The 25,199-nt window shown below is 53.8% G+C and overlaps 1 protein-coding gene across 2 annotated transcripts; it reads right to left on the reverse strand.

Moving 5' to 3' along the window:
• Positions 1 to 956: 956 nt before the first annotated feature.
• SLC41A1 (solute carrier family 41 member 1) lies at positions 957 to 23,096 on the reverse strand. 2 transcript variants are annotated; one of them, XR_012001775.1, is made up of 12 exons: positions 22,694 to 23,069; positions 19,950 to 20,978; positions 12,010 to 12,117; positions 10,885 to 10,956; positions 10,097 to 10,241; positions 9,805 to 9,951; positions 9,035 to 9,182; positions 8,090 to 8,169; positions 7,110 to 7,244; positions 6,634 to 6,782; positions 2,288 to 3,495; positions 957 to 1,889 (listed from the first exon to the last, which is right to left on the reverse strand). XR_012001775.1 is itself a non-coding variant. In XM_025991380.2 (11 exons), exons 2-11 carry the CDS (start codon positions 20,322 to 20,324, stop codon positions 3,310 to 3,312), a joined length of 1,545 nt encoding a protein of 514 aa, XP_025847165.1. In that variant the 5' UTR covers positions 20,325 to 20,978; positions 22,694 to 23,096; the 3' UTR covers positions 957 to 3,309. The 2 variants fall into 2 exon arrangements, 1 of the variants encoding a protein (XP_025847165.1); XM_025991380.2 differs by having other exon boundaries at positions 957 to 3,495; positions 22,694 to 23,096.
• Between the last annotated feature and the right edge of the window lie 2,103 nt (positions 23,097 to 25,199).

Raw genomic sequence — 25,199 nt, forward strand, 5'->3', positions numbered from 1 at the left:
GTCATGAACGTGTGTCTGTGTGTGTCTCAGAAGGCCACGTTAGCACCCTCTGCCTTCCAGACTCCAGCCACTTGGAACTATCTGTGGTTCTCCTAAGCTCTAGGCTCGCTTCCCTGCCTTAGCATATTGTTCCTTCTGCAGGATGCCTCTTTCTCTTCCCACTTTCTGCTAAATCCTATTCCCTTTGGCTTCCTCCCAGACTTCCTGACTGTCAAGACTGGGTTAGATATCTTTTCCATCTGCCAGCTCCCATAGCTACCCTCCATGTACCCCTAGGGTCACCATATTGATATTCCCTTGTCATTGACCGATCCCCCACCCTTTAAATATTGACTGGTGTTTGGTGGTTTAGTGGGTGCTAGGCACATTGCGCGGTGCTTTATGTGCATTATGTCACTGAAGTCTCCTAGCAATCGTAGGGAAGAGGTACAGATAAGGGAAGAGGCACAGAGAGGGTACCGGATTTCCTCACATCACACAAGGGGCAAGCGGAAGTCCTGGGATCTGGACCCAGTCTGGTCTGACTCCAAACCTTTTGTAGTCCATTATGAATTTCTAAGGGCTTACAGGGTTGAGCACAGTGGAGGCGTGTGGTAAGTACCTGACAAATCAGAGTGGTTATAATTTTCACCCAACCAGATTGTCAGCCTCTGCAGGGAACCACAGATGCTTGTGCCCCTTAGCATGGTACCCTGAGGCCAGCTCTGTGTGGAAGGATACCGCAGTGGCTTCTGAAATGTGTCCCAGAGCACCACTCACTGTTTCTTGGTAAATGACTGATGTGTGTGCGTGTGTGTGTGTGTGCGGTGTATGGTGTTTAATCACACATCTCTGTATCTAAGAGCTGTTTCATTTCTGGTCATGCTCTGGCCCCTTTGCACATCTGAGTAAGGAGGGGAAACAGAACCACCAAACTGCTTTCTTTCGGGTGAGACACACAGGAACCAGCAACCACCTAAATAAACGTCCTCTTTATTTTACCAAATATAATTTATCAGTTACGTTGACATTTGTCAATTCAGTTATAGTAACTATAAATAATTCTCTTAAGACACAGTTCTGTAACTTTTTAAGGATACAAGAGTAAACCAATGTTGCTCCTTGCAGCCAGGCCAAAAGTACATGCAGTTTGTGCAATCAGGGGAAAAGAAATGAATCTTCCACGAAAGTCCACTTCATTTTCTTTTCCTCTCCACCCCGTGGTCCTCCCTCTGCTCACATACTCGGGGCTTGGGGCACGCCCACCTTTTCCTGCTTTTTCAGCAAAGGAGGCTCCAGAGTCTCCAGGGTGGCCTGGCTGAACTCCAGGGGTGAGGAAGAGGTGACTGGGGCAGGGGCGACAGAACACAGGGGCACAGCCTCCAGGGCAGAGGCCTTGGTTTTGGTGCCTGTACAAGAAGAATGTGTGTGCAAATGTGTCTGGAGGTGGCAGGCAAGCTGAAAGAGGGCCCAAGGGAAGAGCAGAAACAAGCCGGGGCTGGTGTTAACGAGCTCTGCCAGACGCAGCCCAACCAGATAACCTCTACGATTCCTTCCAATCTGAAGATTCCAGAAGGTGGTATGGGTGGAAATGGAGGGAAAGCAAAGATAGCCTCTGGAGCTACAGGCCAAGTTCTTGGGATGAGGCATGGTTTCAGGTCACTGCCTAGCCTGCGGCTACAAAGAGGAGGGTTTATGGGGAGACTGTGGCTGGAGAGGCTGGAAAAAAACCCGCATCCGAATGCTCAGATTTGCACACATGCAAGTGTGGACAGACTTCTGATCTGGTCAGAGCAGTGGGTGGGGCAGATGCAGAGGCTCCAGTGTTCCCTGAATCTTGTACTAGGCAGAGACGAGTAGCAGCAGCTGGTGGTGTCCAGCCTGCTGGGTCTGAATCCTCTCTTGAGTGTCTGGGGAGGAGAGTTGGAGGGAAGAAAAGGTGAGGATGGGTAGTTCCAGGAAATGAGCTGCTGGTTGAGCAATGGGGCTGGGGGCTCTCGCTGGGATCGGCACTGCACAGAGGGGAGACTGAGAGGCAGAGCCTGGCTTGAGGACACGGATGCAAACACTTCTAGCAGATTGAAGGGGCACAAGGCCTTTGTATGTGGGGAATGAGGTGAGCTTAGAGCTGCTTCCCTGACCACTGGCTTTGTACCTAACACACGGTAGGCACCCAATCACTACTGCTCAGTGAATGCTTCAGACCATGCCTGCACAAGAGCTCCTCTTGGGGAGGCTGTGTATTTGCTGAATGGGTGAACAAGTCAATGATGGATGAGGGCAGAAGCCAAGAGAGAGGAAAACTGACCTCCATAGCATGACAGCAGGAGTGATTTCAGGAAGTGCCAGAGTCTAAAGTGACCACATGAAAGGTCCTCGTTAGCAATGAAACACACCTGATTGCCCTCCACCTCCCAACGATCCTCCACGTGCTCACTCTCTGTCCCTAACCTCAGAACCCAACCTGGCAAGCTCTGGGAAAGACAGTATTGAGAGACAATTAGACATGAAGACTAAACAGAGATAAACAGTTTGTCCTCTGGTCCCAAAGAGGATATAGATCTTGGTAAATCTATTGGTGGACATGGGTCAACAGAGAGACCAGGCTACTGCTCATTTCTTCTCAGATGTGACAATCAATTAGAAAAAGATCAAAGGGAGGGGTTGGTGGTGCTTATCAGGCAGCTGGGTAAGGAGTGTGTATACAATTTGAACAGTTAGTCCACCTCACTCTTTTTGGGATGGAGGGCTGAGGATAGGGCTAGGATTACATGGGGCCAGGAGCAGCTATCTCCTTACCAGTGCTTTGAAGTTGGTCCATTTTTAGAAAAATGTGTATTTTGCGGGGTGGGGTGGGGGTAATGATATTTATCTCTCTGTTCAATCAAAAAGAAAAGAAAAAGAGAAGAAATAAAAACAAACCCCAAACACCAGAGCCCATTCACAAAAAGTTTCTCATTAGGGCCATGACCGAGTTTGCTAAAGCTAAACCAAACGTCCCCAGATCCCAGATGGAAACCCCTGCCCCCATCCACCTCACCTGGAGGCACCCACCATGAAATTGCACTTGGTGATTGTCTCAAAAATCTACTTGCACGGCTTATCTCAGTCCATCTGTCCTGTCTGAATTTTTGCTGTACAAACTTGGCTCAATGTATAAAAAAATTCCCATTGAAAATAATGAGAATTTGGTATCAAAGTGAAGTCCTAGAAAGAGGTGGGGGTGTGGAGTGGGGTGTAGGAAGGGGAACAAAAGAAACAATTCAAACAGAAAGTGCAGGGGGCGGGGGGGGGGGGGTGGGGGTGGGTGGGAAAGGTTGAATGACCAGGCTAGTCCCCAACATCCGTGTCTCGGTCCCCAATGAGCCAGAGGACGTGGAAGCTGAGTGCTAGGAGCCCAGTGCCAAGCAGGTCCCCCAGAGCTGTCAAGTACGGGATGGAGAAGTTGTCCGGGTCCAGGCCCCGGCCCCACATCCAGTGCACCATCCAGTCTGCGATGTACAGGAGAATTAGCACCTGGGGAAGACACAAGGGCCCGGCCTGTAACCATCCCCTCTCCAGGGGGAGCCAGAGGCCACACAATAGAAGACATTCATTGCATCACGTGGCTCAGCTAGCCACAGTCCATACGCTGGGACAGTTATCTTCCCACCCCAGCATCCCCTTTATGCTCCTCTGCTGCGCAATCACATGCCTGGAGCAGACGATCTGCATCACTCCCCAGGACCTCCGCCATCAACATTACATTCTGCTCCCAAATTGACCAAAGAAGGACTTCCTAATCTAAATCCTACTTATTGCAGAAACTCAGCCCTCTTGCCTCTGATTCTGGGTCATCCTATTCTTGGGTCACCCCAGCACCTGCTACGTGGGCCTCCCCAGGAGCCTGGCAGGGGGCTGGGGACTGGAGCTTGCTTTTCACATAGGGATTTCTCCTCGGAGCAGAGCGGGACAAGGACAGTGTGTGAGGCTGCTGTCCCCACAGCTGTCCAAGTAACAGTCGATTATCCCAAGCTAGCTTCCTCCTGACCCTTTCTATTCTCCTGTTGTGGGCTCAAACAATGCAAGCCTAGTTTAACAGCTCTAGCAAGACAGAATTACAGGTAAGTCAGCTAAATATAAAGCAGAGAGTGCATCTCAATTCAAAAGACATTTTGGATTTATCTGCTGCTTTGATTTATCTGTGCCCTTGCTTCCCTCTATTTCTACAGATGGAGAATGATCTCGATTAGACCTTTGCTAGTGGGCCCAGGACCAGTGGTATCAACAGCAGCTGGAAGCCGGTTAGAAATGCAGGATCTCAGGTCTGGCTCTTGATCTCAAACAGAATCTGCGTTTTCACAAGATTCACATACACTTTGAAGTTGGCAAAGCACCTGATCTGGAATACCAGGGAAGAGTGGGGTAGGCAGGCTTGCATCTTCTCCACCCTCAGCACCATTCCTGACATCTGGGCTCCCTAAATGACTGCATCTGCACGAGAATGAAATGCTTTCTACCGGTAAATCTCCAACACAGTCATTTGGGAGGGAGGTTTTACTCTTAACTGTACTTTGCAAAAACTGTGGTATGTAAATTCCGCTCTGAGGGGCTCAGATGCAGGAAAAGCAGATGCATGGGGGATCCTGAAGCCAGAACTGAGACCTAATTTTAAGCGAACTTGTTTACTCTCCTGTCTTCAAGGCAGCCAGAGGTTATGGTTCTAGCATCTTTCATGCTGCCCCTGCTTTGCACACAGCTGTCTCATGGTCCCGTGGCCTGCCCCTGGCCCTGCGTGAGGTCCAGCCCCCATAACGCTGTGCCCTTCCCAGCAGCTGCAGAAGAGTCCTGAATAAAGAGCGTGGCCAGCAGGACTTTAGGACATGCTTCAGGAAGGGCCTGACAGCAGCTGTGCCCTCATTCCAGCCTCATTCCAGGGACACATGGCTGAGAGGAGGGGGCAAAGGGATGAGGAAGGATCTCCCCAGGGGACCAAGTGTCCTGCTCTGGCCCTCCCCAGGCCTAGAGAAGACTGCAGAGGCAAGAGTACACCCAGCGTGTCTGTAATGGGTAGTGAAGCCAAAGTTTCTCCTCCTCTGCAGAGGCCAAGGGCTATGCCCCAGCCACAGACCCTTGGCATCCCCGCCCTGCTTTCCCACCAAATGCACTTCACTCCAACTTGCAGGGGAGTGTGGCTGCAGGGCAAAGAGCATATGGCTGGCTGATTCTTAGTCTGGCCTTGGCTAAGATGTCCCAACACACAACCTTTAAGATTTGTGGGGAGGGGCTTGGGGGACAAGTGGTTACCAGTAGGGGACTGGTTAAATGAAATTATATATATCTACAGGATAGAAGAATGCAGCCATAAGAAAATCAGGGTGCTCTTCTCTTTATGTATTGATGTGGAGTGATCTCTAAGATAAACTCTTAGGTGAAAAAACAGGGTGTGGACAGTGTGTAGAGTACACTTCATGCGTGTAAAAAAAAAAAGAGGGATGCCTGGGTGGCTCAGTGGTTAGCCTCTGCATTTAGCTCAGTGTGATCCAGGGTCCTGGGCTCGAGTCCCGCATCAGGCTCCCTGTAGGGAGCCTGCTTCTCCCTCTGCCTGTGTCTCTGCCTTTCTCTCTGTGTCTCATGAATAAATAAAATCTTAAAAAAAAGGAAGGAAAGAAAAATTATATGTTTTCTTGTATAAATATAGAATAAGCTTGAAGGATATACAAGAAACGGACCACATGGATGGCCAGGAAGAGGCGGCTGGGTGGCAGAAAGGAGGCAGGAAAGAGGAGCTTTCACTTTGTCAACCTTTAAAAAGTTTTAAACTATGGGACTGTTCTTACCACCAAAAGTCAAGTCTAGAGAAATTGAAAATGTATCATAGGGTAAGTGTGGCTCCAAGGGGAGAGCATAAGTGGGGGTTTTCATGATGGTGGAACAGTTCCATATCTTGACTATGGTGGTGGACAGACGGATCTACACATGTGACAACTGCAGAGAACAAAACATACATGCAAACACATGGGTGTGTGTGCAATCAGGGCAAGCCCTGTGGATTGTTCTAATGGTGATTTCCTGGTTTTGTCACCGTACTGACTTATGTGAGATGTTACCACTGGGAGAAACTGGGTGAAGAGTACATGGCATTTCTTTGTATATATTTTTTGTAACTTCTTGTGAATATATCATTATTTCAAAATAAGAAGTGGGAAAAAAATGGGATAATGGTACAAGGGAGAGAGTGTATCATATTACAGAATGGCAAGGCTGGATAGGATCCTACAGATTATCTAGTGGGGTGGTTTTGACACTTTTTCAAGCTGTGAAACCCTTCATTTAAAAGACATCTTCTAAGGAAGCCCAGCATGCAAAACAGCCAAGTGGAGTTCTGTGGCAAGGCCAGTGGGGGTGGCACCCCAGGCCCACATGCTCAGCACCCTACACCTCCTGACTAAAAACCAACACTTTGGGTCCTTTCCTCTCAATTTGTAAATGTGTCACTGAGGCTCAGCGAAATAGAGCAACTGGGGCAAAGTCACACGGTGTGTCAGTGACTTTGCTGGAACTACGGCCTGTGTTCTCCTGAGCCCCTGTCCGGTGTTTACTGGCCACCTAGTCACAGAGGAAGAGGTGGTGGAGTGGGTGGCAGGTCCTCCCCACACTCCTGCCAGTCTGTACCTGGAGCAGTGCAGCTGTCATGTAGAAGATGATGAAGATGAGCGTGAGAGTGGTGTGCCCGCCCTGCATACAGCTGATGGTGTAGAGGAACACCAGGTGTCCTGGAACCACAAGAAGGAAGAGGACTCGGGCCGAGCGAGAATTCACATCTGGTACCAGGAGAGAGAGAGGGTGAGGAGTGAGGAGGAGGAGCCCTGGCCCCAGAAGGCCTTTCGGGCAGGAGGTGCCACCCTGCACTTCAGAACAGCAGGCAGCGGACAGTCTGTACCTCAGCACCCCAAGATCCCCAGCTCCCATGGCGTCTCCAGGAAGGATAGTCTTCCTGCCTGGGATCTGCTCTCCAGACTGCTGGTACCCAGCAGAGAGGGCGATGCTGCCTATCTGGGTCCCAGCTGTTTTTTAAGGGAAGTTCACTAATGGTTGGCCCCCTCCCTCCAGGCCTGGAATGGACTGGGAGGCTGGGACTCTGCCATTACCGGGACTGAAGAAGGTAGTACAAGGACTGGGGCAGCGGCGAGGGGCTTGCTCAGAGTTCTCGCCTGGCATCCCATTCATGTGCAGGAAGGTGGAGATGCGGCTGGCCTGCACTGCCACCAGATTGCCCCCAACACCTGTAGAGAGACATAAGTGCTCTGACGTGAAGGGAGTGAGGAGTGGGGAGGGCATGACACGTTTGCCAGTCCCCAAGAGAAGAGCGAGACTCTAAGAAGGAAGACAAACACCCCCCCCCCTTCCAGAGTCTTCCAGGTTGCTTCCATCCTCCCCCGTACTGAGACGTGGCAGTCCCACGTGCCCCTAGGGTGCTGAGAATGCAGGAAGCAGCACGGACTCAGGCCACCTGCCATCCCACACAGCCGAGGTGACAAGACCTGGCCTTGCCCAGCCCCTCTCCGCAGCCCTGAGCAGACCTGGGCACCCCCTGCTCCTGTGCTGGTTCCAGGAAGCAAGTTCAAGTATCAGGTTGGGCTCTGGACTCTGGTACTTCTAGGAACCGTGCTTGTAGTTGTTTGCCCTCTCTGCACTCCCTCCCTGACCTATTCCCTGCTCTTCTCAGCCTTTCTTTGAGCTCAGAGAGGCTGACTTACAGACTGCATCACCCAGGCTCCCTTGCTGGCTGCTTTTAATCGGGTTTGTTCATCAGGAGGTGCTAGTACACAGTCAGAGAGGGCGCTCAGGTATTTTTTTTCTTACCCCTGTTGGGGGCAGAGGAGTGTTCTCTCTAGGCTCCTATAACGTTACTTTCTTGCCCCCTGACCTTTGAGGACAGTGGCTTCCGGTTGTTGCTAATTTCTGGATCCTTCCTCTATTGCCCACTCCGTGAGCAGCTCCCTGGGTAAAGTCTTGAACTACCTGAGCTGGGTACTCTTGCTGCCGGAATCCTGACTGATACAAAGGCCCCCATAACCTCTTCTCCTGTCCTCTTCCCCTTCCCCGGCAGCTGATGCCAAGACCTCACCATTAATCACAGGTGTGAAGACAGCCATCCCTGCAAAGTTGGGGTCTGAGACCGTCTTGTCCAGGATGAGGCCTCCCACACTACACAGACAAAAACAAAGTGACACAAAGATCACTAAAGGGTTGTGACTCGGTTCCAGGGATGACGGGCCCATCTGGCCGTGGGGAAGAAGGGAAGCAAAGTGTTCCTAGGGTGGGGAGGGGAGGGTCCCTTGACTCCTTGTCCTGGCCTCCTATTCCAGACCAGCTGTTGCTTATAACATTCAGATTTGGCACGGTGTCCCCAGAGCAAGATGCTGGTCCCTGCCTCCTGTACCTGCCCCTGCAGGCTGGTTTGAGGAGCACAGGGTGAGCACCCCATGAGGACTGAATTGACTTCCCTTTGTGGTAACAGCACCGGCTCCTCCTCAGGAACTGCCTATCTCAAATTCAGTCACTATGGTTCGGGCAACAATGCACCGGTGATGGCTAGGCCCCAGCCCCATCCAATCACAGCATTGCCTCCCCGAGGCCACAGTGATGCAGGCACAGCCTTGTGACTGGCTAAGAGCCAGTGAAACTCTGGAGTGGGACTTTGTGGAATTGCGGAGAGACTTCTTCTCACCACAGTCAGTAAGAGTAAGGGAAATAAGTATACACCCGGAGCCGCGGGCCATCATGGGGAAAAGCAGAGCCGAGACATACAGAATGCCAGAGCCCTGATGGGATGGATCATCTGTGTCCCTGAATCCAGCTTTGCCTTTTTAACTATCTAAGCCGGCACATTCTGCTTTTCAGTGAGACCCATTTCGGATGGCTTCTATCACATGTAACAGAAGGACATGGAGCCAACACTCTTGAAGGCATTTCTAGGGTCTGTACCACATTTCCTCTCCCTGGGGCTACATGGGGAGTCTGTGGCAGGGAGGGGCGTGAGGGAGAGTGTGTAGCAAGGACCCGAGCCTACCTGCTGATGGCCATGGCAATGATGACAGGCTCCCAGCCTGAGTACAACACCTCCCTTGTGGCTGGGCTCCGTCGGGCCAGCACCACCCAGACAGGCAGCAGGGCCACGAAGAAGGCACACACCAGGGGATAGATGTATTGCCAGTCATCTGAGAGAGGCAGAGATCAGAGGGAGGTAAGCACTGCGGCTCCCTGCTCAGGCCTCCCCCGGCTCGGCCCGCCAACATGCCGGCAGATCCACAGGAACGCCACACTAGGTGCCTGTAAATACATAACCTCATTGATCCTCGCTGTAAGCCCGGGAGAGAGGTGGGGCCAGCCTTGTCCATTGTGTAGATGAGGAAACCCACCTGCGAGCTCCCCAGGCACTGGGCTTAGTAGGGGCAGAGGCCAACCTCCACGTTCCTTGCTCTGATCCCCAGAAATCACTTTCTCCCCTCCCCCTTCTCCCTGTTGCGAGCAGATTCCAGGCTTCAGCTCCTCTCTGTCACCCTTTCACCTTGACTCCTCTAAGGCAAGTGGGAGTCTGTAGGACCAGGCAGGAATGTATTTCTCAGATACTTTCCCCGGTGCCCCTGCTACCTGCCCCTCAGCCTCACGTCTTGAAGCTCGGGGGTGGGGGAGAGGGGGTGGGGTGTTAGAACCAAACTGCTCCAACCAGATAGTTGAGGACATCGAGGAAATCCTTACACATTTGCAAACCCACTGCCATCTTTCCTAATCCCATCCAGGAGTCCACCCTGGTCACACCCTCGGTGGCCTCAGTCTTACCCCGCTCCAGGTAGAGTCCCCAGCTGATGCCTGAGAGCAGTGCCAAGGTGATGAGGTCACCCAGGCTGGCGGCAATGGGCGTGGCTACATTGTCCGGGTTGATTCCAATCTTTCTCGAGCCAATGATGACTCCAATCATGATCATACCTGGGGAGGAAGGGGAGGGGCCGGGCAGGGTGAGAAGTGATAAAGGGGTATCAACAAACAAAAGGAGAGACTGAAGGTGCCAGGCACAGCTGACACCCCCTAGGGTGGCCCTCCCTACTCCGTTGCCCCTCCCTTCCTTCTTTACCCAGGACCAGGGAGGCAATGAAAGCCGTGGCCACGCTGCTGGCACAGAGCAGGAAGGCGTGCGGGATACTGAAGTGGCCGTCAGGGATCCAGCCGAAGACGACGGCTGCGATGGATGCCAGGAAGCCCACGACCGTGGCTTGCACCTGCAGTGGAAGTGGTAACTCAGAGAGCCTCGGCGGCAGAGGGTTCCCTAGTGCAGGTTGCTGAGCACTCAGCCAGCTCTCTTCCTGGCTCTTAGCAGTCCCAGGAGGCAGGCTGGGCTGAACTGTGTGGGCCTCCCGTGCTGGAATGACGTCTTTATTTAGTTTCACACCAGACACTAGTACTGGGCAGTGCACCCCGCAGGAGCCCAGGACGTGGTACTGGCTGAATGAGTGTTCCTCTGGGGATTGGGGTGAAAATCAGCAGAGCCCGAGCCTTCAGTCAGGAGACAAGGCCTGGGCCTCAAGGGGGAAGACTCCCAGTCTGGAACCTGCGGAACCTCACACGGAGATGGAACAACAGTGGACAAAGACACTCCAGCACTCCTGAGTCTGATTTGTGGGAACTCGAGCCCAGTGGACCCCTGCGAGCCGAGAACTGACATGGGGCCTTCTGGGGCCCTCCCCTTCTTGGCTGCTTTCCTGGGAAACTTGGTTACCTCCTAGAGCTGCTGCGGGAGAAGCCAGCTCGGCAGGACGCTGGCGCCTCACTTGCAAGGCAAGCCGGCTGGCGCTGTACTCAGTCTTTAAGGTTCCTGACGAAGAGGGAAGCTTAGCCCACCCTCTCTGGTCTCTGCTTTCTTACCTGGATGAGGGCCATGTTCCCGGTGATCATCCGCCAGAGCTCCTTGGGCGTGTCCATGTGCCCAATGTTGGCCTGAGAGAAGGAGGACAAGCAAGGGCCTGAAGCTCCGGGCTGGAGAAGGCTGTTAGGACCCTGCCTGGACCAGGAGGTCTGGACTGGGACATAACCACCAGGGAAAGTGAAGTGGCATCGAGGAGGCCAGGAGAAGGAAGGAGCTAAGGAGCCCGAGCTCCTCCAGCTGGTGGGCGCGGAGAGGGCTCCCAGGGCAGGCCCCTCTCCTCCTCCTCCTCTCAGGACAGCTGCGAGCAGAGGCAGATTCCACCCTGTGCACTGCTCATCTGGGAAGCCCATTCCCGCATGGGTCAGAATGACCTGGTCCCTGACTGGGAAGCCAGCTTGCCATTCTAGGGCAGGGAAGGTCAGCTGCTGGTGCGGGACTGGGCCTGCAAGACGGTGTGGGGAGAAGCGAGGTGGTGCGAGGGCAAGCTGGGGTGGGCTGGACAGGCTGCCACTCTCTCTGTTGCCTTCTCTAGACTTGCAGCCACGTGGGACATCCCTGCCACCCGGCTCCCCTGGCCTCCCAAGTTTTATTGCTTCCCACTTCCCACCCCAGGCCCCTGTATCTGATTCAGTCTCTCGACCATCATGGCTGTGGGAAGGGGGAGTGATAAGCAGCCCTCTCTCTGTCTATTCCCTTAATGAAGAGCAAGCTGCCATGAGGGAATGGGATGGATGGGGGGCTGGGAAGGCCTGGCTCTGCTCCTGCCCAGCTGCAGAGTAGGGCTGGAGATCAGAGGAGGCCCCCATCTGTGCAGGTGGAGGGACCAGCGTGATGCTCGCCTGTCAAAGCTGCACAAACAGTCACGAGGCGGGTTGCAGAGCGGGGGGTGAGGCAAGAGTCCAGGAACGGCCGGGACATCCAGAAACCGAGCCTGGGAACCACTCTAGGCAGGGAGCCCCTGCCCAGGAGCAGGACACCCAGCCTGGGATCTCCCTCCACCTTCCCAACCCAGCCCCACACTCCAGGCCTGGGCACTTGGGAAAGGCCCAGAATGATCTCCCAGTCTGGTTCTGTGCTGCCCCAAGGCTTCTGTGTACCCCGTGCTTCCCTGCCAGGACACTCACTGCAGTGGACAGCCTCGATGCCAGGGTCATTTCCAGGTTCCCCTTAAGCCCCAGCAGTGCAGGCACCAGGATGAAGACCTCTGTCACCTTCTGGAAGACTTCCCAGTGCTACAAGGTGAAAACAGAACCCAGGAATTTCAGTGCCCCAAATGGCTGGCATCACATTGAACAGATAGTCTGGGATCAGGGGCTTGAGGAGGAAATGGAATCAGCAGGGCATGAGCATACAAGCCGCCTTTTCTCCAAGAACCCTGGACCCAAACCAAGACCATGGTGCTCCAATAGCAAAGCTCCCCCTTTCTGCCACCCAGAAATGGGGAGACGTAGAGGGAGCCCCCTGCCTGGCCCCACTCCCTCTGCCTGCTTTCTGCAGCCAGGGGACAGGAGGTGAGGGCCCACACAGCCGCCACCCGGGGCTGGCTTACACCCCAGAACTCCTTTGTGATCCCCCCTCAAATAGCAATCTCCAACCTCTTTGCCTTCAGCCCAGTTTCTCTGTGGCCTCAACCTTGGGTGGTGTTGTCTCAGCTGTTGAGAGCTGGGCTCCATGGGGCTGGGGCTGAGGAGATTAGAGTTTGTTTGGTTTCTGTGTCCAAGGGCTTTGGGCCTCAGCCACAGCAACTCTCCTCCTCAATAGGCTCTGAATTAACACCAGGCCCCCCAAACCTCTGCGTGCTGGCCTGTAAGAGGCTTTCTAGGCCTCCTCTGCCAGCTCTCACCCCACATTTCTCCCCCAAGCTCTCGGTTAGGAGAGGTGAGTGTCCTGCAGGATGAGCACTGGATTAGGAGTCAGGTGACATGAGTTCTAGTCCTGGGATATCAGGCCTGGCTCTCCCACCAGCTCCTTCAGCTAAGAGCTAGTAAGTGCCAACCATGTGCTAGGTTAAGTGCTCTACACATATTTTCTCATTTTGTCCAACAATCCACTCAGATGGGGGATATTTTTTTCCCCATTCTGTGAATGAGGAAAAGGAGTTTCAGAGGGCACCATGCTAGTGAGTGCTGAGGGGCAAATCCAAAGGAGCCAGGGTTGGCTATTTGAAAGCTACTTTAGTTGCAAGTGAAACTGAAGACTCGCAAAGAAGCTTGGGATTGCATCTCCCTCTCTGGTGCTGACTGCCACATGGACTTCTTTCTTTGTTCTTCATTTGTTTTAGGAATAGAGGAAGGAGGGGGCAGGCGGCCGGGCGGGTGTATGTAGGGTGACGAGGGTGTCGTGGTCAGGAGGCAGAGTGCTGCAGGTGTGAGGACACTGGCCTGGGAGCCTCAGGTCTCTACACAGGGATGGGCCTCATGCTACCTCCCCAATGTTCCTCCACCTGGACCAGTGTGGGGACCTCAGACACACTATGAGGGCATCAAGCTCCTGACTGTAAAATGGACGATTCAGAAGCCAAGTCGGATGGTCTTTGAAGGCCATTCCAGCATTGACACTCCACAGTCAAAGGAGGATAGCACCCACAGCTGCAAATCAAACCCACAATGAGACAGATCACCTTATACCCATCGGGATGGTGACTATGAGAGAACGCCAGAAAATAACAAGTGTCAACAAGGGTGTGGAGAAATGGAAATCCTTGGGCACTGTTGGTGAGGATGGAGAATGCTGCAACATCTATGGCAAACAGTACAGAGGGGCCCCCAGAAATTAAAATAGAACTGCCATATGATCCAGCAATCTCACTGCTAGGTAGAGATCCCAAAGAAGTGAAAGCAGAGTCTTGAAGAGATATTTGCTCACCATGTTCATAGCAGCATTATTCACAATGGCCAAGAGGTATAGGCAACCGAGATGTCCACTGATAGATGAATGGACACGTACAAGTGGTATAAACGTACCATGGAATACTACTTATCCTTCGAAAGGAAGGACATTCCGACATGTGCTACCACATACATAAGCCTGAAGGACATTACACTAAAGTGAAACAAGCCAGCCACAGGAAGACAAATACTGTAGGATTCCACTTATATAAGGTATCCAAAGTAGTGAAACTCATAGAAATAAAAAGTAGAATGGTCAGTTGCCAGGAGCTGGAAGGGAATTAAGTGTTTCATGGTTATAGGGTTTCAGTTTTGCAAGATGAAAAGTTCTGGAGATCTGTGTCACAACAGTGTGAATATACTTAACAACTACTGAACTGCATGTTTAAAAATGGTTAAGTTGATACACTTTGTTATGTGTGTTTTTTTTTTAATCACAATAAAAAAAAATAATAAAGATGAGCAAGAAGTATCAGAGAGGGCTGGGGCTAGGGCCAGAGACCCGGGGAGACTGGATACCAGGAAGGCCTATAAGATAAGGATTTTTTCTTTTTTCTTTTCTTTCACTTTCTTTTCTTTCTAAAAAATTTTATTTATTTCAGAGAGACAGAGATAGCAACTGAGACAGCACAAGTGGGAGAAGATGTAGAAGCAAGCTCCCCACTCAGCAGGGAGCCCAACAGGGGGCCCCATCCCAGGACCCCAGGATCATGAGCTGAGCCGAAGCAGACACTTAACCGACTGAGCCACCGAGGCGCCCCTGGATTTCTCTTTTCTTGTCAGAGTGTTCTTTGTGGCGGGGGGTTGTGCATGTGTGGTGTGGAGAAGTCAGTGCCAGGATCTCAGGGGAGGGCATATCTCTCCAGGCCTAGAGCACATCCTGACCTTAGCTCCTGGTCTGGCCCCAGACAGGGGGAGGGCCTAGGACTCTCTTTAGGGGAGCCCCTCTCTAAGACTAAGGATGGGAAAGAACCCTGTCTCCCTGCTCCTTCTCCCCCAGCAACAGTTGCCGAGCTCTGAGGTACCCAAAGAAGAGCCAGCCCCTTGCAGATGCCGGAGGGATGCTTGAGTCCCTTCTCACTCACGGGGTCCCCCCAGAAAAGGCAGCCCCAGTGAGCCCCAGCCACCCTGGAGGAACTCAAACTCAGGCACTGCTACTCTTGGACATGGCTGGTACTACCCCTGGGGTTCCAGCTCCCCGGGGGCCAGCCACGCTCGGTTCTGCCTCTCCTTTCTCACCTAACCTAGACAAACATCTCCGGAGAGGGGAAGAAGGCCCCTCTGCTCCCCTCCCCTCATGAGGTGGCTGACTGGGGGGCTCTCGGAGCTTCTCTGGGAGCCCAGCCTCATATCCCCTCCTCCCTCCAAACCACCCGCCCCTCCCAGCATCCAAGCTGCCAGTTCTCTGCGGAGCTTGGCTCTCCTGCCCGGCGTACGTGACGTGTATGTGCTGGTGGTAAAGAAGGCGGGCAAGAAATACTTCAAGTGTATGCGTGGAATACTGTCTAAATTGTTTGTAAGGGATATTGTTTGTCTTTGTGATTATTCGAGAAACAAATGTAGGAAGCTCAGCTAAACCCCTCTGGCTGCCCCTATTGGCACTCCAAAGCACTCCGCCTTCCAGTACACACGTTAGAAGGACCTAGAAGGTACGGGGTTTCAGTTGTGATGAGCTGAGAGACAGGCAAGGGAAACGAGCAGCCACGGTAACAGCCCCTCTGCAGAAGTCTTCCCAGCCCACACAGAATCCAGCCTGGGATCTCACACCCCCTGACCACCAGCCTAGCAAAGCCCTGAGCTGGCACTTGGGTCAGAGTAGCCAATTCCTACACACATACTTTCTTCACCCACAGAACCTTCTCAAAGAGGCAGCTCAGGCAGGGGCAGGGGTGGGGGGTGGCCTCACAGCTGTGGAACCACCTTGGGGGGCCGGGAAGTCCTTGAACGGGTAGAGTGTGGCAGGGGCAGGCAGTGAGTGTCTCTTTTTCTTCCTCTGGCCTAGTTCAGGCCCATCCTGTTCATCCTGGCTGGGAGTGCCTGCCCCTGAAGTCAAACCTGTCAGCCAAGCCTTCACCCACGCCTTCCTGCTCTGCTGGGGACAGAAAAGGCCATGTTCCAGGAAGCGCTGCCCCACTTGGCAGGGGGAGGGCATCTACAGACAGCATTGCTTTTCAGACATGCAGTGCCTCTTCCCTATCTTTCTCTGTCCTTCCCAGGGAGTGGGGCTACTCATTGGTCCCTGATCTCTGGGGGTTAGAAGTGAGACTGCTCCCTCCACACTCCAAAATAATCCTGATTCAGAGTGATCACCCGAAATCTTGTACCTCAGTGGCTCAACCATTACCTCTTCCTTGTCTTTCCATTCTGCCTTTTCTGTCCCTTACCTTCTCCAGCCTCATATACTCACTCTTTCCTGCTTCCGAGTGTTCTGCTCTGAGCTCTCCTCCCTTCCAGGAGGGTAGAAGCAGGGAGGAGAGTCATAGCCAGGAAGAGCTGGAATCAAGACATTAAGAAGACAAAAAACCCCTGAGCACCAGGATGTGGGAAGACCCCAGAAGCTGGGCTGGAGTTGATCTTTCAGGGTGAGGACTGAGTCAGATCACCTGTCTGAGGCTTTCCCCCTCTGCAGGTGTCCCAGGTGTCCAAGGACAAGGGCCTCAGGGCAGTACCTGGGTATCCAGGGCTGCACAAAGCGTGAGAAAGGAGGTGGTCAAGGGAGATGGGATCTGAGCATCCTGCCCAGGAGTGCCAGCAGCCCTGGGAGCAGGCCAGCCAGGGAGGAATGCTTCTTTGCCCTCCACTCCACTTTCATTGTGGTGGACTCTTCCATATACACAGCAGAGCTGAGAGCAGGAGGAGGAGGTATTTGGGGGAAGGGGTCTCCTTTCCTTGAGATCCTCAGCAAGTAGTAGTGAGTTAAAATAAGGACCTATGGGTCCTGCTTATCTTAACACAGCTGGGAATTCCAGGGAAGATTGCTCCACCACCTCTTGCTAACCCTACCCCTCAAAAAGTTGACAGCAGGGGTGCCTGAGTGGCTCCGTGGTTGAGTATCTGCCTTCGGTTCAGGGCGTGATCCCAGGGTCCTGGGATCGAGTCTTGCATCGGGCTCCTCACAGGGAGCCTGCTTCTCCCTCTGCCTATGTCTCTGCCTCTTTCTCTGTGTCTCTCATGAATAAATAAATACAATTTTAAAAACTTAAAAAAAAAAAAAAAAGGCTGACAGCAAAGAGGAGTGAGATGCCCTGCAATGGCCTAGGACCAGACTTGGACACCACTGATGCAGGGCACAGAGCACCTGTGGCAAATCCATACCCAACCACAGTCAACCCCTTGGAGTCCCAATGTGGGGCCCAATCCTGCTTTCCTTCCTAGATGTCACAGGAACTTTGACATGGTGGGACGTTGGAGCTGATGGTAGTCCATGTATCCTTTTTCTAATTTTGGTCAGTACACCAGGCCCTTATCTCACTGCAGAGGCTGGCTGTGCACGTTGACTGGGGTGGAGCAGGGAGGGAGAGCAGATAAGAGGCAACAAAAATGACCTTCCAGAAAGAGACTGAGTCTTCTGCAGTAGTAGGGAAAGATGGGGAGCCCTGGACCAAAGAGACATTGGCACCAACTCGGACTTCTGCTCATTTGCTCTGAGATGCTAGGGACACTCTACAGCCATCTGCTCCAGATGGCCCTAGTCTTAGGCCACTCCGGCTGTGTCCCAAGGAAGGCCATTGCACCTTATGAAGGGGGATGAAAGTGTGAATCCCTAGAAATCATCCTGTTCTTCCTGAATCTGAGATTGTCAGCCATCCTCACCCAACAACCTTTGCTTCCCTGGCTGTGGAATCAGACTCTCCCTGTGGTCCTATGTCCTGGTCTTTCTGCATCCTCCTCCTGCCCTGATATCACTGTAGCCATCTGCAAGGCCTGCTTCAACCCAGCTGTGGCAGGAAGGCTGGGGGAGGAGGACCAGGACAAATAAACCATTGTCATTCACATCAAATGGACCCTAGCTCTGGGGTGAGCCTAAGTGCCACACCGAGGGCAACTGCTGGCCCTCTGTGGGCATGTTGGGCAGGCTCCAAGTGTACCTACCGATGTCTCAGGCTCATGGGTGTGCAATGAGGGTGGGGCAAGACTCAGAAGCCTTTTCCAGCTCTGGAATTCTCTGAGTATAGGGGAATGGAGTGGGGGTTGGGGCCTGCTAAGAATCTTTGTTCTTGTTCACTTTAGAATATAACTCCAATTGTTCCAGATTCTGATCCACCCTTTTCTTTGAGGGAAGATGGAGAGCAGACTCCTCCCTGAGTCTTTAACCAACTGGCGACCCACGGGCATGGTATAGGCCAAGAGGTTAAGGCTCTGAGTCAAGATGACCATGGACAATTTACCTAATCCGTCTAAGCTGTAGGTTTCCTATCTACAAAATGGAGAAGATTATGGTTCTTACCTCATGGGTCTACAGAAGAGCCCAACCAATGCTCCCCAACCCCATTATTATTATCCAGAAAACAGAACAACTGGAACCTGGTTCTACACCCCTTTGTAAGTACCAAACCAGAACTTAAACACTCCTAAGAATGAGAACCAAAGCCACAGTAAAGGGATGGAAGAGGTGGAGAAACTGCTACTTCAGTCTCATTTCTCTTCCGGCCACTACCGCCACTCACTGCCCTAGAAAGTGAAACAGCCACTGGGGAGGAATTCAAAGTCTGCCTTCCCAGCTGCAGATTGGCTTCCCAACTACCATGAAGAACAACCCTGAAGACAGTAGGCCGGGGGAAGGGAAGGCAGTATGAGGCACTTTGGCAGGACGTAAACACCATCCTCATTATCAACAGGCTTCTAAGGGCTCAAGTCAAAGTGGTCCAGGTGGACACCATTGACAGAACCAGCTACAAGCAACACACTCAGTTCCCCGGACACCGGCATGGAGACATCCATCCACCAACAGGACTCTGCATCACCACATGCATCATTTGTAGGGTTGGCTTGGCACAGGGGAGGAGATGCTGAGTTCCATGTCCTTCTGGGAGATATCATGGTTAGAGACCAACTGAGAGGTCCCAAGGGCCAAGGCCTGATCTCTTCCCATCTTTGTATTTCCCCCAAGTACCTAGGACAGAGCTCAGCACTCAGTAGGAATTTGGTACCTGCTAATGATGAACTTTGATAAACCCAGTGCCTTCGGGGAAAACCACTCAGCGTGCCTTACTGCACTTCAAAACCTTTTACCTGGAAACAAGACTTGAATGATCTCTTGGACCTGAAGGTTCTGGGTGAGTCCAAACCTACAGTATGCTTGCTACATAGCACGTCCCAGACTCTCAGCTTCTGGATCCTGCCAATTCCCATCCTTAACTCTACCCAATTTTAGTATATGTGCTGCCGAAGTGAGCACATCCTTAACTCTACTCAAGAGCCTCACAAAGAGCCCTCTTTGCCCCGGGCAGGTTCATGAAAGACAGGTAAGAAGCAGAGAGGAGAGAGAGTTCTGCCCAGGCCTGGTTGCCTTTTGTCCCCATTTACACCACACAATTAGCACTTCTGGGTCTTACCAGGTTGCCCACCCCATGCCACTTCTGGCCCAAATCATGCATCAGATAGCATGTGCCCACCCCCAGGCCCCAAGGAGACTGTGCCAAGGTTACAGGCAGATAAGCAACACAAAACGCCTTTAAGAACCTTCCCACTTAATTTGAGACCCTCTTGGCAGCCAAACAAATTCCTGCCCAGCAGGGGGATGGAGGGGAGGCTTGAAACTGAGCTTTTTACTGTGGGCATCCTTGAAACCCCAAGGGAAGGGAAAAGAAATCATAAAGAGGAGTCCCATCTAAGCGTCCCTCCTACTGACATGGGCTCAGGAGGAGTGCCCCGGGAGGGATGGCAGGCAACAACCTTGTTCCAGCTCTCCCCTTCCAAGCCTCAGCTCTGGAATTCTGCTTCTGTTCAGCAGTGCTGCCCTGACCGCCTCCTCAGGGCTACTGGGGTTCCTCGAGGCTTCTGTAGAAAGTAACTAGACCAAGCAGAATTTGAGGACGTGATCCAAAGGGAAACGGTTCTAGGAAGCAGCAGCTGCTTCTCACAGGGAGGTGGAGAGAACGCTCCTTGAGTCCGTTTCCCAGGAGGAAAAGGTAGCCCCGGGCTCAAGGTCAAGAGCCGCCCTACCCAGGTCCTACCTGCACGATGTCCAGCACCATGCCAGCAGCCACAGTCCCAAAGCCTGCCAGGAGGAAGGGGAACAGCACTTGCAGCCCGATGGAAAAGGAGGTCTCCTTGAGTGGAGAGGGCGGTGCGGGGCCATGGTCGGTGCTGACGTCATCACTCTCATTGCTCTGGCTCCCGTTCTCCAGCAGGGCGTCCTCCTCCCGGACCCCCTTGGCGTTGGCCCGGGACTCAATCACCACCACCTCCACGCTGGCCCCATCAGGCCCCAGGAACTCTGAGGTCCCGGCCAAGGGCTCTCGCCCGGGGCCATCTGAAGAGCAGGGTGAGGGAGCAGGGCCAGTCCCGTTGAGCTGGTGGGCGTCCTTCGGCTCTGGCTTAGAGGACATGACGGGAAGGGAGGAGGGGAAGGGGGAGCTTTCCTTTCTCTCTCTCTCTTTTGTTTCTTTTTGCTTTCTCTCTCCCTCTCTAAGTCGGGAAAAGAACTTAGTCTTGGGGTGAGCCCAGGCTTGGGCGCCGCGGGACCTCTTCCCACGGCTCTCTGCTCCTACCGGGTGCTGCAAAAACTGGTCCACCGACAGGCAGCCCCATCAAGCACTGAAGCTACGAGCCGGAGGGAAGCAAGAAACTCCCCACCAGACTCCGCAGCCAGCCACCGGGGGTCCAGATGCCTGACTCTGGCCGGCCAACACTGTGCTGGGGGAAGAAGCTTATTTGGCCTCTTCTCTTCTTTGGTTCTGAGTGAGCAGCAGGCTCCTCAGAGCAGGGGGCATCCAGAGTAGAAGAGCCCAGCCAAGTCTGGGGTGCCCTCTGAGGTGGCCCTTCTTTCATGAAAAGTAGCTTGAGTTCAAATCCTTTGGAAGGTAAGCCCCGGCCTAGGGCTGTGGCTCCTTTGGCCTCCCACAGCTCCTCGGGCTCTGCTGGTCCCAGGGCAGTGTCTGCTGTCCTTCCACTTTCCTCCAGAGATTTCCTTCCTTCCTGGGAAGACCTTGTCCTGTCCTAAATCCCTGGTCCTTCAAGTTACGAGAATCTGTGTGGAACACCTGATGTGGGAAGGAAGGAGACAAGAAAGAATGCTATGACATGGCAAAGGACAGCTCAAACCAAGACAACTATCCCACAAGACAGGCATAAGGAGTTTGTTTTTCTCTTGCTCCTTTTCACTAAAACTACCCATGCCTGCATTGTGACATCTGGAGGCCCAGTAGGCACTAGCCCTGTGGTCCTCCCAACTGGCAGCCCACTGCCTGGCAGGGATCACTGCTGTTGTCCACAGCAGCGAGACAGGGCCAGCCTGGGAGACCTTGACATTGTCTTCTTGGCGACCAGGTGTGGACAGGGATGTCCTGGGGAGACCCCTTCTTGAATGATCATTAAAAACGCAGGATGATTTCAGTGTGGTCTCCCAGTGGGGTCAGTTACAAATTCAGTCACAAGCTCCCCGCCACACAGCAAAGATACTCCACTGTAGATAGTGATTGTTTACAGTCACAAGACAGCTGTGCAAGGCAAATAAACAGGGAGAATCTGATCATTAAGTGAAAGTCTCCAGACCCCCAAATGCCCTAGCTCATGGGGGAGGGGGAAATAAAACAAAACTAGGAGGACTCCCTGGGCAATGGGGCAGGGCTGCCAGACCAAGGCCAAGAGCCAGAGGCCTACCCACTCCTGCCCTTGAGAGTCAGCAGTGTTACAAAAAGCTCAGGCGCTGACTGGGATCCAGGCTTCTGTCTCTACTTCTCTCCCCCTGCTCTTGGCCCTGTGGATTTGTCAGATAGGACAGGGGAGTTATCTCAGTTTGAAAGGGAAGAGGATAGAACTTTTGGTTATTATGCACACATTTCAGTTTCCTAGGTTCGCCCCGTTCCCCAGGGTTACTGAGTGTTGGATATGGTGGAATTCTAAAAAACAAAAACAAAAAACAAAAGCAGCAACTAAAAAAAAAAAAAAAAAGTAAAACCAAAACAAAGCAAAATACAAAGCAGCATAAGCCAAAACACACTTGCTCCCAAATGCAAGCGTCTAGCTGCAATGGCCCCACTTCTCTTGTTTAAGGAATCCCCAGGCCCTGATCGCACTCTATCCCATTTCACCAAAATAGTTCTAACAAGGAAAAAAAAAATACGTTTTCTTAAAAGAGAATTTCCCTAGGTAGGATGAACAAGTACTTAGGTATTCCAAACACAATTAGTCAACTGCAGTTTGGGAAAGGGTGATTCAAACTCCAGTAACTGACCCATGGGAAGTGTTTTCTCTTTCTATAGGCTCAGGTCATACATCCAGATTCCCTTTTCCAGTCTCCTTAAACATAGTCCTGTGGTTCTCTCAAAGACCCTCCCTCGAGATCCAGAAAGAGATCTCGGGGCAGGAGAGAGTGCACTGCCCCTATGCCAGCAGCGACTGCTAGAATTTGACCCTCCCTCCCTCCTCCTGTCTTCCTGGCAGGCCACCTCAACCCAAAGGGGGGCGCGCAGGAAGGGAAGCCAGTCAGTCCCTCACCCCACTCCTTCCAGCAAAGAGACTTCGGACGGGCCTAAGGCCCTGGGATGAAAGAAGCAAAAGTGAACCAGGATGCCCTGAGGAGGCAACAAAAAAGACCCGTTTCAGTATCTGCAGACCCGGGGCGGGGGGGGGGGGGGGGGGGGGGAGTAACTGGGTGGCCTCCCCCCGCCTCTCCCGCATTCGGACTCAGCAAATGTGCTGCGCGCCAGGGCTCCCGCCCTCCGCCACCCACCGCCCCAGACCCAACAGGACTGACCTGCCTCTCGCTCGGGAGGAAAGGGGGCGCCTGGCGAGTGGCAGCAGGGACCCGTGGTCTCGGGGGGTGCAGGGTTCCCCCTCTTCTCATCACTCCTCCTCGGCACTCCTCCTCGGCCCCCGGCGTGCCCCCCGCACCCCCGGCCAAGGCGAGCGTCCAGCCGCGACCCCCGGCCCGCTACATCTCGCCCCTGCGTTACAGCGAGGCCGCCGCTCCGCCCGCGCGAGGGTAGGTGGCCGCGGAGGGCAGGATATACGGCCTCGGCCGGCGGGGGGGCCCGGGCGGGGGGCCGCGGGGCCGAACTCACTCGCCCCCAATCGCGTCCTGCCCGCGGACTTGGGCCCGGCTGGTTGGCTGCTGGTGGCAAACGTGATCTGGGGCAGACTGGGTGGCACCCCCCATCAAAAATAGGTCCGGGATGGACGGGCGCAGCAGCCAATCCGGGGCCGGGGAGGGGGCGGGCTCAGCCTCGGCCCGGCCTCTTTCCCTCGCTCGGGGCCGGGGGGCGGGGCGCGGGGGCAGCGCCGTGCGCGGAGCGACGGGAGCTGCGGGCGGGGAGCGGCGGGCGGCGGCGGCGGCGCGAGCTCGCGGGCCCCCCCCCCCCGGGCGGCCGCCGCCCCGGGTCCCCGCCGCCTGCCCCGCGCCCCGAGCCCCCCTTGCCCTGTACAGGCGTGCGCGCCGGGGCGCGTCTCCTCGCGCGCCTTGAGCGTTTCCTCCAGCCTGGCCCTCGGGAAGACCCGGACGCGTCGGCGCGGGGCCCGCCGGCTCGGACCCCGCGGGCTCGGGCCGCCGTCCCCGCGCCCCTGCCCGCGCCCCTGCCCGCGCTCCTGCCCGGGGAGGGCCGTGCCCACCTCGCTCTCGCACACGGCCCCGCTCCTGTTGGCTCGGCCCCTCGCGCTGCCTCCGGATCCCGCGCTCCTCCAAGCAAATGGCCCAGCCCTGACGGCACCGGCCTTAATAACGTCCCAGTTTTGGAAGGGGTGGGGATGGGCGGGCGGGAGGGAAAAGAGGTCAGACTCGCGCCGAGGGTCCCACAGGCACCCCCTGAGGGAGGGGCGGAGGGGAGCCCCGCTTCCTCTGACCCACTGGTCCTGGGGGCAGCAGAGGGGAGACAGGTCTCCATCCCGGGCTAAAGGAAACTTTCCCTGACGCACCTTGTGGGATCAAAGAGGGGTGTTCCCATCTCGCCCTCTGCCACTTCCTCCCTGGGGTATCTCCACCTCTCCAACGCCAACTCAGGACCAGCTCTCTCTGGGATGTTTGTGTGCAGGGGGTGTGACCTCGCCCCAGAAAGGAACTGCCACCCACCCCCAAGTTTTCCCCTCTTGCCGGTGGAACCTGTGACCAGTGGTTCCTTCCTGCCCTTTCCCACTGGGAAAGTGGCTCAGGGGCCGTTGCAGCGTGACTCCAGACCCCTGGATGGGGGTTTGGGGTAGAGATGTCCCTGGAGAGAGGAGAACACAGCCTTGGGTTTGAAGCTGTGTGGCTGCCCTTTGCGCTTTCCGACACACGCGAACACACACAGCAACCTGAGCAGGTAGTTCCTTTGGACAGGGGGTGACAAACATGTGCAACCTGGCCACCGGAACTTCCCACTCTAGTACTTAGGATGATTCCGGTTTAGGGGCTGGGACATTTGCATCAAGGGCCTGCAGTCTTACAGGATCTCTAGAGGAAATGTCAGTGTCTTAGAATCCCAATTTGGCTTTAAATACTGGGTCTCTTTGCCTGGAGACAGTGGTAGCTGCTAGACTAGGAAACAGTGGGCTCCATCCAGAAGGATCCTTTTTTGAATAGGGGGTGTAGGATTAGGTGGGAAGTTAAGGGTGGTGTGTCTGGAGACTTTTCAGTCAAGGGCCGGAGACAATTCCTGTCCTGCTCCATGCAACAGTCTTCCCTGCTGCTTTAAATCGTGCCACAGCTCAGCCAGCTGTGTATAAAATCTTGACCTCCCCATATTCCCTCCCCACCTTCCATTTTTTAGCCACCTGAAAACAGTTCGCCTCTCCTGTGGGCTTGGTGGTTGTTTTAATCAAAGTATACCATACATGTGTGAAAATGCACAAAGCCTAAGTGTACAGGTCAACAAGTTATGACGCAGTGAACATACCCACATATCTGACACCCAAATCAAGAATTAAGTCCTAACTGGCATCTCAGAAGCCCTCCCCATTTTTCCTCCCAGCCACTACCCCACTCTCCTTACCAAAGGTAACCTCTAACACCACAGAATAGTTTTGCCTGGTTTTGAAACCACGTGTGTAGGTATCATCAGGTATCATTTTGTATCTGGTTTTTCTCCCTCAATATTGCGTTTGTGAAATTCACGCACACGTGGTAGCAGCGGTTCATTTTCATTGCTTTACTGTATGGTATTAAATGAACATACTATAATTTGTTTATCTGTTATTCTGTGTTTTTTTTTATTCTTTTTAAGTAGGCTCCATGTTCATGGAACCCAACGCAGGGCTTGAACTCATGACCCTGAGTTCAAGACCTGAGCTGA

This window comes from Vulpes vulpes, chromosome 5, assembly GCF_048418805.1.
Source record: "Vulpes vulpes isolate BD-2025 chromosome 5, VulVul3, whole genome shotgun sequence".
Taxonomy (NCBI): Eukaryota; Metazoa; Chordata; class Mammalia; order Carnivora; family Canidae; genus Vulpes; species Vulpes vulpes.

Coding starts and splice junctions, on each gene's coding strand:
- SLC41A1 (XM_025991380.2), bottom strand. CDS start 20,324: ATGTCCTCTAAGCCAGAGCCGAAGGACGCCCACCAGCTCAACGGGACT. Junction 9,952..10,096: donor CATTGCCTCCCTGGTCCTGG/GTAAAGAAGGAA, acceptor CTTCCTCCCCAG/GTATGATCATGATTGGAGTC. Junction 6,783..7,109: donor TACTACCTTCTTCAGTCCCG/GTAATGGCAGAG, acceptor TCCTGGTACCAG/ATGTGAATTCTCGCTCGGCC.